General features: G+C 38.2%; 1 protein-coding gene across 1 annotated transcript; it reads right to left on the bottom strand.

Moving 5' to 3' along the window:
• Positions 1–3,877: 3,877 nt before the first annotated feature.
• LOC124024190 (zinc finger protein 239-like) lies at positions 3,878–12,067 on the bottom strand. Its single transcript, XM_046338189.1, has 2 exons — positions 11,542–12,067; positions 3,878–4,825 (listed from the first exon to the last, which is right to left on the bottom strand). The coding sequence occupies exons 1-2, from the start codon at positions 11,864–11,866 to the stop codon at positions 4,023–4,025; spliced, it is 1,128 nt and encodes a 375-aa protein (XP_046194145.1). The 5' UTR covers positions 11,867–12,067; the 3' UTR covers positions 3,878–4,022.

Here is a 12,067-nt window from a genome sequence, read left to right as displayed (position 1 = left end):
TACTTACTGATCTAAAAGTGGATCTTTTCCTTCCAAAAACATCGCTTCCGCGCTGGAATCATAACTGTGGTCACTCACAGAGTCCTCATCCATTCCTTCTGTGTCACTCTCAATTTCTGCAATAATATCATCAACATGTTTATACTTGGACCTTTGATTTAGCTTTTCCACTCTTAGTAGTCCATGTTGAACTTTTTCAGTTTGTAGAAGAGAACGAACCAATGTAAACTACCGTGTGTCCTGTTTCCGTTCACATACTGCTGGGAAAGCCCAGCTCATTGGCTATCTAGCTAGCTATGTTTCAAAACGATAGGTGGTCATTGGACCAAGACACTGTCAATCAAGTGAACACAGCTCTTCTCATTGGTGAGTCCTGTTTCCGTTCACATACTGCTGGGAAAGCCCAGCTCATTGGCTATCTAGCTAGCTATGTTTCAAAACGATAGGTGGTCATTGGACCAAGACACTGTCAATCAAGTGAACACAGCTCTTCTCATTGGTGAGTCCTGTTTCCGTTCACATACTGCTGGGAAAGCCCAGCTCATTGGCTATCTAGCTAGCTATGTTTCAAAACGATAGGTGGTCATTGGACCAAGACACTGTCAATCAAGTGAACACAGCTCTTCTCATTGGTGAGTCCTGTTTCCGTTCACATACTGCTGGAAAGCCCAGCTCATTGGCTATCTAGCTAGCTATGTTTCAAAATGATAGGTGGTCATTGGACCAAGACACTGTCAATCAAGTGAACACCGCTCGTCTCATTGGTGAGTAATGGTGGTTGATCTTCGTGGTATAATTGACATGTTGCGTAGCCAATATGTAATGTAGAATGATGAAACATGTTTGGTTGTCTTCTAGAGCGTCTGGGGGATTTGCACAGGAACCAAACTTGACCGGGGTTAAACAACGTTTTGCCGATTTAGATTTCATAAATTGTTTTGTTGCAAAGTTGAAAGAGTCGGAATTCATGCAAAACACTGTATACAACATGGATTGGGATATAAACATGGATTTTATCAAACAAAACTACTGGGACCCTCGGGATGACAAATCAGAGCAAGATTACTGAATGTAAGTACAGTATTTACCATCAGAGCAGCAACTGTCCAGATTTAGAGATCCTGTAGAAGTAAAAAAAATAAAAAATCAATCAATCAACATCAATCAATCTGCAGTTCAACCAATAACAAAGCTGTAATTCCACCACTGTTTAGGTAATAAGATGTTGGATGGGGCTGGAGAAATGTAACTACTCTCAAATTCATAGACAGACCTATGGATGCAAGGACTGACCATCCATGATATCAACATTATAGTTTTAACCATGTTGAGGCTATACAGTGTTGGTTTACATTGTTTCTAAACATTGGAGTAAAAAAAAGCTTATTTTGGATTCTGACAGTTTAACTAAGCTAATGTTATAGGCACGTGTTATATTTAAGCAATAAGGCACGAGGGATGTGGTATATGGCCAATATACCACGGCTAAGGGCTGTTCTTAAGCACGACGCACCCCGGACACAGCCCTTAGACGTGGTATATTGGCCATTTACTACAAACCCTCGAGGTGCCTTATTGCTTTTATAAATTGATCTCCAACGTAGTTAGAGCAGTAAAACAATGTTTTATCATACCCGTGGCCTCCGCATCTACTTGTTTTTGTATAGTGACATGGTCCTCTTCCTTCTCCTCTTTTACGACAACATTCAGCCACAGACCCTCTTTCTCCGTCCAGCAGACCTCCTCTTCTTCATCAGGAGGAGAGCAGCTCAGTGAACTCATGGTTAGAGATGTTATCTAACAGTTAGCTATCTAGGCTAGTGAACTAAACCAGTCAACTAGCTGACTAATAACAACAACACCGCAAATATTAAATTAAATCTGATAACTAACTAGACGACAGAAGTGTGTTGTGTTTAAAACACAGTGGCTAATATACACTAAAGCGTCTAAAGAGCTTTATTGGTTCGTCTATTTTGTCTATCAAGCTACCGAGGTGTCTGACGAACTGTTGCTGCTGATGAAAGAAGAGTTCCGTCCACTACATTATACGTCACACCAGCAGCATCGGCTTAAAGTCGCAGACCGCCATCTGCTGACTGGAGTGGGTAACGCAGATGAGTAAAATGTATATTTTAATTATCAGACAAGTTGTCGTTAGGGAAGCATGAAATTTTACCCACCAATGTAACAACAGTGTGGTAAAGACTTAGTAAAGTAGTTTCAGTCACGATATGGTTACCTATATGTACAAAAGTACTAAATGTTTTTGCGTTATTACATATTTATTAACCTATTTCCGGCTATCTTCTAAATGACCCACAATGCAATATTTTTGTAACGCTATATTGATCTACTCTGTACTACGGAGTAGGTTTGGTCATGTTGGTTCGCAGTTATAATATTGAGAAAGTTCCAGTGAAACTCTGCTTTTCATCGACAGCTTTTCTTAAGCATCATTTTACTCCACACATATATTATATATAAAATAATCGGCACATATGGTATAAAAATACTTCTTTGTTTTTAGAATATTGTTTCCTAATTAATATACTATTGGTGAGACAACTGGTAAATGCAGAGGGTCTTTTACTTCGTTATAAGGAATTCTGATCACGTCACAAGGTCCCTGTAACACCGAAACATGTTGCCATTGTTTTAGATGTCATTCCTCGGGCGTTGCTTTTTTGTTCAGGAATGTGTCAAGACCGTCAGAACACACCGTCAGAACAGACCGTCAGAACAGACCGTCAGAACAGACCGTCAGAACATACCGTCAGAACAGACCGTCAGAACAGACCGTCAGAACAGACCGTCAGAACAGACCGTCAGAACACGTTTAAATGTTTTACTCACGTCGGCTGCAGTGAAGGAGAGTCAGCAGGTTTTGGTAGCGGGCCGTGTCAGTGGCACTGTATTGTCCTCAAAGCGAGCAAAGAAGTTGTTTAGTCTGTCTGGGAGCAAGACATTCTGGTCCGCGACGGGGCTGGTTTTCTTTTTGTAATCCGTGATTGACTGTAGACCCTGCGAGCGCGGTAGCTTCCCGTTTTAGTTTCTGTCTACAGGCTGGACGCAACTAAATGGAGTCGTGGTAGAGCCGTGGTAGAGCCGGGGGTGGTGTTTACCACTCCACCAGGCCTTCAAGCAGGCTGGAAAAGTGGAATTGATCTGTTTGATCCATTTGTTTGTTTTCATTTTTTCAACATGCACTGGATTCGTTAAGGTCGGTCATTGGGTTAATTTGTTTTTATTTTGTTTTAATCAAATCAAGCTTTATTTTTTTATAGCACATTTCAGACATGGACGAATAAAAACAATGAAAATAAAAACTGAAATATTTACTACACAGCAAAACATAAGACGATTAAAAAAACTAAAATAGTGCAACACAACTTTCTTTTTTGTTAATCAAATAAATAGTACTCTTTCATTTCAGAGCCTGGATTTTCCCCCTGATGAGGCTAATATTCATATCATGCTGAAATCAATAGAACAAGGGACAAACGTTTAGGGTTCTACATTATGACATCATTAAGATACTCCTACTACAATGTTAAAACATTCTACATTGTGACATCATTAAAATACTCCTACTACAATGTTAAAACATTCTACATTGTGACATCATTAAAATACTCCTACTACAATGTTAAAATATTCTATATTGTGACATCATTAAAATACTCCTACTACAATGTTAAAATATTCTATATTGTGACATCATTAAAATACTCCTACTACAATGTTAAAACATTCTACATTGTGACATCATTAAAATACTCCTACTACAATGTTAAAACATTCTACATTGTGACATCATTAAAATACTCCTACTACAATGTTAAAACATTCTATATTGTGACATCATTAAAATACTCCTACTACAATGTTAAAACATTCTATATTGTGACATCATTAAAATACTCCTACTACAATGTTAAAACATTCTATATTGTGACATCATTAAAATACTCCTACTACAATGTTAAAACAATCTACATTGTAACATCATTTCATTGATATCATGGAACAAGTCCTTCATGTATTTTCTGATGTTTAACCAGAGATCTTTTATCAGAGTATCTCTTGTCACATTGTTCGCAGCTATGAAATGTCTTGCTAAGAGAGTTCTCACATGTGTGTGTTCGCTGGTGTCTTCTTAGTGAATCTGATCTGTGGAAACACTTCCCGCAGTCAGAGCAATGGTAAGGCTTCTCTCCTGTATGCGTTCTCTGGTGTGATATCAGGTTCTTTGACTGAGTAAACCTCTTCCCACATTGATCACAGCTATAAGGTTTCTCTCCTGTGTGGATTCTCTGATGTATTTTGAGGTCTGAAAAAGTGGTGCATCTCTTCCCACAGTCAGAGCAGCGGTGATATTTCTCTCCAGTGTGTATTCTCTGGTGTGATATCAGGTTGCACGACTGAGTAAAACTCTTCCCACATTGATCACAGCTATAAGGTTTCTCTCCTGTATGTATTCTCTGGTGCGCTTTTAAATGGGCTGACAAAAGAAATCTCCTCCCACAGTCAGAGCAGCTATAAGGTTTCTCTCCTGTATGGCTTCTCTGGTGTACTTTTAGGTTCTCTGCTCTTGAGAACCTCTTTCCACAGTCAGAGCAGTGGTAAGGCTTCTCTCCTGTGTGTGTTCTCTGGTGTGATATCAGGTTGCTTGGCTTAGTAAAACTCTTCCCACATTCATCACAGCTAAAAGATTTCTCTCCTGTGTGTATTCTCTGGTGTAATTGTGATTTTTTCTCTGCCTCGTCAGCTTCATGATGTTGTTGAGGCTCCCCAGAGGATCCACAATAGTCACATCCTTCTCCTGTGTGAACAAGTCAGACAGATGGTTTAAAGGCCCACAACAGCAGAAATCCACTGTTTATTTTAGCTAAAAGGTGATCCCCATGATGTCGTACAACAATTTACATCCTTAATGAATGTTTAAATGCTTTTAGAAACTTATTTGACAATTATCTTAAAAAGACAGTCAAGTGAGCAACAACATACATGTTTTGTATTATTGTTTCCACAGTAGTATAGTGGACGATTCTAGACTATAAATACATTATTACAGTTGCTGAAACCCGAAGCAGTGTGTCAGATATCTTTTTTTCTGTTGTTGTACAGCTACAGTGCTGCTCTTTGTTCACAAAACATTAATCCGTGGGAAACACATTATTTAGAAAAGGAATACTTTCACCAAATTGCATAAATGGATTCTCTGTTTGTCTGATGTCTGAGACTAACATCAAGTACTAAAGGTAGTAGATTACAATTGGCCCAGAAGCCAGGGTTTGCATATAATTGGTAGCATTGAATAGAAAACACTTTGCCATTTGTCTGATGTCTGAGACTATAACACAATTGATATGGCAGGCGAAAATCCAAAGAAAGGCTCTTATAATAGAAAGGTATGGGTCCTATGTAATTGTGAGGTCCCAGGCTCTTATAATAGAAAGGTATGGGTCCTATGTAATTGTGAGGTCCCAGGCTCTTATAATAGAAAGGTGTGGGTCCTATGTAATTGTGAGGTCCCAGGCTCTTATAATAGAAAGGTGTGGGTCCTATGTAATTGTGAGGTCCCAGGCTCTTATAATAGAAAGGTATGGGTCCTATGTAATTGTGAGGTCCCAGGCTCTTATAATAGAAAGGTATGGGTCCTATGTAATTCCAGCTCCCAGATTGCAATTCCTATGGCTTCCACTAGGTGTCAACGGTCTTTGTTCATTGTTTCAGGCTTGTTTCTTCAAAAACTAGCAGCAATAATTTTTTGAGTTTTTGTACAAAGAGTCCAAAAGTATTTGGTTTAACATTTACTTAAGTATCAAAAGTAAGAATATAAATATTTAAAAAAAATTATATTAAGCAAACCAGATGGCAACATTTTCTTGTTTTTTAAATGTATTTATGGAAAGCCAGGGGCACACTCCAACCTAATTTACAAACAAAGCATGAGTGTTTAGTGAGTCCGCCAGATCAGAGGCAGTAGAGATGTTCGGTTGTTAAGTGCGTGAATTTGACTATTTTCCTGTCCTGCTAAGAATTCAAAATGTAACGAGTACTTTTGGGTGTCAAGGAAAATGTTTGGATTAAAAAGCACAACATTTTCTGAGGGGAATGTAGTGAAGTAAAAGTAGTTAAAATATATAAATAGTAAAGTACAGATACTTTAAAGTATTTTTACTTAAATACTTTACACCACTGGGTAGCACCATGGTGTAGCCAGAGAACTGCTAGCTTCCGTCCTCCTCTGGGTACATTGGCTTCAATACAAAACCTGTAGGTTCATGGTTCTCGCCCCCTTCCATAGACTTACACAGTAATTATGACAACTTCCGGAGATTGTCCTCCAACCTATCAGAGCTCTAACAGCATGAACTGACATGTTGTCCACGCAATCAAAGGATCAGAGAATTAATCTAGTACTGAAAACATAACCTACAGCTAGCTAGCACTGCAGTGTATAACATGTGGTGAGATAGACAATAGTTCAACAGTTTAAAACAAATTAATTTCTTAAATTAAGGAAAAGCAATAGTCATTTTTTTTAGTTTGACTTACTTAGCTAGCAAATGCAGCTATCTAGTTTAGCCTACTGAAACACCCTGCTCAAACAGAGGGATGCTATGTTAGCTAGCTGGCTATGACTATCCAACACAACACTGGAACTCTTCCAAGTCAAGGCAAGCGTTTGGTTTCACAAAGGATAACCAACGTGGCATGCTGGTGTAACTGCTAAAGCGTCACCAAACACACACTGTAGATGAGAAATTATGGTAATTAATGGTACATCTCTCCTGCTGGAGTACTACTACTACTAGTAGTAGTAGTACTAGTAGTATTAGCAGTACAAGTAGTAGTCAACGCTCCTACTGGAGTAGTAGTATTAGTAGTATTAGTAGTATAAGTATTAGTAGTAGTAGTAGTAGTATAAGTATTAGTAGTAGTATTAGTGCATTAGTAGTAGTAGATTTAGTACTAGTTGTAGTAGTAGTAGTATCAGTAGTATCAGTAGTAGTAATAGTACTAGTAGTAGTAAACATAGGTTACGAGCTCTGTAATCATAGGTTATAAGCTCTGTAATCATAGGTTATAAGATCTAATCTGTAATCATAGGTTATAAGCTCTGTAATCATAGGTTATAAGCTCTGTAAACATAGGTTATAAGCTCTAGTATTAGTAGTAGTAGTATCAGTAGTAGTAATAGTACTAGTAGTAGTAATCATAGGTTATAAGCTCTGTAATCATAGGTAGGTTATAAGCTCTGTAAACATAGGTTATAAGCTCTGTAATCATAGGTTATAAGCTCTGTAATCATAGGTAGGTTATAAGCTCTGTAAACAGGTTATAAACTCTGTAAACAGGTTATAAGCTCTGTAATCATAGGTTACGAGCTCTGTAAACATAGGTTATAAGCTCTGTAATCATAGGTTATAAGCTCTGTAATCATAGGTTATAAGCTCTAGTATTAGTAGTAGTAGTATCAGTAGTAGTAATAGTACTAGTAGTAGTAATCATAGGTTATAAGCTCTGTAATCATAGGTAGGTTATAAGCTCTGTAAACATAGGTTATAAGCTCTGTAATCATAGGTTACGAGCTCTGTAAACATAGGTTATAAGCTCTGTAATCATATGTTATAAGCTCTAGTATTAGTAGTAGTAGTATCAGTAGTAGTAATAGTACTAGTAGTAGTAAACATAGGTTATACGCTCTGTAATCATAGGTTATGAGCTCTAGTATTAGTAGTAGTAGTATCAGTAGTATCAGTAGTAGTAATAGTACTAGTAGTAGTAAACATAGGTTATAAGCTCTGTAATCATAGGTTATGAGCTCTAGTATTAGTAGTAGTAAACATAGGTTATAAGCTCTGTAATCATAGGTTATGAGCTCTAGTATTAGTAGTAGTAAACATAGGTTATAAGCTCTGTAATCATAGGTTATAAGCTCTGTAATCATAGGTTATAAGCTCTGTAATCATAGGTTATAAGCTCTGTAATCATAGGTTATAAGCTCTGTAATCATAGGTTATAAGCTCTAGTATTAGTAGTAGTAGTATCAGTAGTAGTAATAGTACTAGTAGTAGTAATCATAGGTTATAAGCTCTGTAATCATAGGTAGGTTATAAGCTCTGTAAACATAGGTTATAAGCTCTGTAATCATAGGTTACGAGCTCTGTAAACATAGGTTATAAGCTCTAGTATTAGTAGTAGTAGTATCAGTAGTATCAGTAGTAGTAATAGTACTAGTAGTAGTAAACATAGGTTATAAGCTCTGTAATCATAGGTTATGAGCTCTAGTACTAGTACTAGTAAACATAGGTTACGAGCTCTGTAATCATAGGTTACAAGCTCTAGTATTAGTAGTAGTAGTATCAGTAGTAGTAATAGTACTAGTAGTAGTAATCATAGGTTATAAGCTCTAGTATTAGTAGTAGTAGTATCAGTAGTAGTAATAGTACTAGTAGTAGTAAACATAGGTTATAAGCTCTGTAATCATAGGTTACAAGCTCTAGTATTAGTAGTAGTAGTATCAGTAGTAGTAATAGTACTAGTAGTAGTAAACATAGGTTACGAGCTCTGTAAACATAGGTTACGAGCTCTGTAAACATAGGTTACGAGCTCTGTAATCATAGGTTACGAGCTCTGTAATCATAGGTTACGAGCTCTGTAAACATAGGTTACGAGCTCTGTAAACATAGGTTACGAGCTCTGTAAACATAGGTTACGAGCTCTGTAAACATAGGTTACGAGCTCTGTAAACATAGGTTACGAGCTCTGTAAACAACGTGTCCACTCTGACCATGGTAAGACTGTAATAATATTACATGGGGTGCATTAACAGAAGTTACCGTCACCAAACACACTGTGGATAACATGGTCATTAATGGTACATCTCTCCTGCTGGAGTACAAACACACACTGTAGATAACATGGTCATTAATGGTACATCTCTCCTGCTGGAGTACAAACACACACTGTAGATAACATGGTCATTAATGGTACATCTCTCCTGCTGGAGTACAAACACACACTGTAGATAACATGGTCATTAATGGTACATCTCTCCTGCTGGAGTACAAACACACACTGTAGATAACATGGTCATTAATGGTACATCTCTCCTGCTGGAGTACAAACACACACTGTAGATAACATGGTCATTAATGGTACATCTCTCCTGCTGGAGTACAAACACACACTGTAGATAACATGGTCATTAATGGTACATCTCTCCTGCTGGAGTACAAACACACACTGTAGATAACATGGTCATTAATGGTACATCTCTCCTGCTGGAGTACAAACACACACTGTAGATAACATGGTCATTAATGGTACATCTCTCCTGCTGGAGTACAAACACACACTGTAGATAACATGGTCATTAATGGTACATCTCTCCTGCTGGAGTACAAACACACACTGTAGATAACATGGTCATTAATGGTACATCTCTCCTGCTGGAGTACAAACACACACTGTAGATAACATGGTCATTAATGGTACATCTCTCCTGCTGGAGTACAAACACACACTGTAGATAACATGGTCATTAATGGTACATCTCTCCTGCTGGAGTACTACTACTAGTAGTAGTAGTACTAGTAGTACTTGTAGTAGTAGTAGTACTAGTAGTATTAGCAGTACTAGTAGTAGTCATCTCTCCTACTGGAGTAGTAGTATTAGTAGTAGTAGTATAAGTATTAGTAGTAGTATTAGTAGTAGTAGTATAAGTATTAGTAGTAGTATTAGTAGTATAAGTATTAGTATTAGTAATATTAGTCGTATAAGTATTAGTAGTAGTAGTGTATTAGTAGTAGTAGTATTAATAGTAATAGTAGTAGTAGTATTAGTAGTAGTAGTATCAGTAGTAGTAATAGTAGTAGTCTATACAATGTTATCATCTCCATGGCTTCTTCTCTTGCAAGCTCTCATTGGCTCTTTCTGATCACCATTTTCAAAACTGGTCGTTCCACATCTCACCATCTCACCACTACAAAAGCATTGTAGATTAGTGCCAAAAGAAATCAAACACGTTTTGAAATTATTGGGACATCTGGGACTGTCGAAAGACATGATTGTCTCTCTGACCAGCTGGCATTAAATGAGTGTTGGTGACGGCCGCACACCCCGAGCAGCCAACCACATGGGGACTTTGTCCTGATCACAAAAACTTGTCTGACGCAGCTAAATCAGGGACAGAAATCATGTCGTCTACACCTGACATGTAGTATACACACCACTTCTTGTATTGTGCCACCCCCACAGCCTCCACAAATGGATTAGTCCACTGAGACAGGAGTGAATCAGACAAATGGATTAGTCCACTGAGACAGGAGCGAATCAGACAAATGGATTAGTCCACTGAGACAGGAGCGAATCAGACAAATGGATTAGTCCACGGAGACAGGAGCGAATCAGACAAGTGGAATAGTCCACTGAGACAGGAGCGAATCAGACAAATGGATTAGTCCACGGAGACAGGAGCGAATCAGACAAGTGGAATAGTCCACTGAGACAGGAGCGAATCAGACAAATGGATTAGTCCACGGAGACAGGAGCGAATCAGACAAGTGGAATAGTCCACTGAGACAGGAGCGAATCAGACAAGTGTCTCCTGTGCCATAAAAAAAAAATATCTATATTTGCGACTGCTCAACAAAAAGATATTGGTCGACCAACAATCGACCAGTCGACTAAATGGGGTCAGACATTATATCATTATGACATCATAATAGCCATTGGTTCTTGAAGAATAGAACTTATAAATGCCTCAAATGATTCAACTGTATTTCCCCCATCAGAAACCAAAACATAAGCTTGTTAAAGGCCATTGTTCATAAACAAACACTGTATAGCCTCAAAATCTGGTTAAAACTATCATTATGACCTTATGGATGGCCAGTCCTTGTATTCATAGTGACTGTCAAGCCTTAAAATCGTTATGCCAAGATGTCTGAACTTCTTGACGAGGTCGCTAGGTTTAGGGTTACGGTTGATATAATAGCTTTCTCTATGAATTTCAGATTGGTTACATTTCTCCAGCCCCCATCTCTCAGCTGTTTACCAAACCACGTCTCTGGGCAGCCATTCTGTTGCTGTTTAAATACTAGGTTCCCTTTAAAAAAAGCCACACATCAACCAATCTGCAGTTGAAACAATAACAAATCTGTCATTCCACCACTGTTTTGGTAATAAGATGGATGGGGCTGGAGAAATGTAACTACTCTCAAATTCATTGATAGACCTATGGATGCAAGGACTGACCATCCATGATATCAACATTATAGTTTTAACCATGTTGAGGCTATACAGTGTTGATTTACATTGTTTCTAAACACCGGAGTAAAAAAAGATTATTTGGGGTTCTGATGGGGTACAAAAGTTGAACTAAGCTCATGGGGCATGTGTTATATTCTTCAAGAATCAATGGCTATAAATTAATAATTTAAATGTCACAATAGATTTCCACTTTAACACCAAACACCAGTTAAACAACTCCAGAGTTTGTGCCTCTGTATTTAAAACAGTACTTACTAGTGTTAATCAGGGAACGGTTTCTCAAAACCATCTTACAGCTAAGTTCATCATGAGATGCCTTAAGGTGCTTTGGGGAATCCGGGCCCAGATATCCAGTTTCTTCCTCTTCTTCCTCCTCCTCCTTTTTTACTCCAAAAACTGCATCCTCTTCCTCTTTCACTCTGAACGCGTCTTCCTCTTCTTCCTTCACTGTAACAGCCTCATCCTCTACTTGTTTTGGTATTGTAACAGCCTCCTCTTCCTCCTCCTCTTTCACCAGACCCTCTTTCTTCGTCCAGCAGACCTCTTCTTTGTCAGGAGGAGAGCAGCTTAGTGAACTCATGGTCAGAGATGTTAGCTATGCTAATGCTAACTTAACCAGCCCGCTAGCTGACTAATAACTACAACAACGTAAATAAGAAATGAAGTCGGATAACTAACTAGACGACAGGAGTGGGATAAACCACATTGGCTAATATACACTAAAACGCTTTATTGGTTAGTTTATTTTGTCTAACAAGCTACCGAGGTGTCTGACTAACTG

This window comes from Oncorhynchus gorbuscha, unplaced genomic scaffold (assembly GCF_021184085.1).
Source record: "Oncorhynchus gorbuscha isolate QuinsamMale2020 ecotype Even-year unplaced genomic scaffold, OgorEven_v1.0 Un_scaffold_1773, whole genome shotgun sequence".
Taxonomy (NCBI): Eukaryota; Metazoa; Chordata; class Actinopteri; order Salmoniformes; family Salmonidae; genus Oncorhynchus; species Oncorhynchus gorbuscha.
Note: the sequence above shows the minus strand (reverse complement) of the source record. Positions and strands in the feature narration are given on the sequence as shown.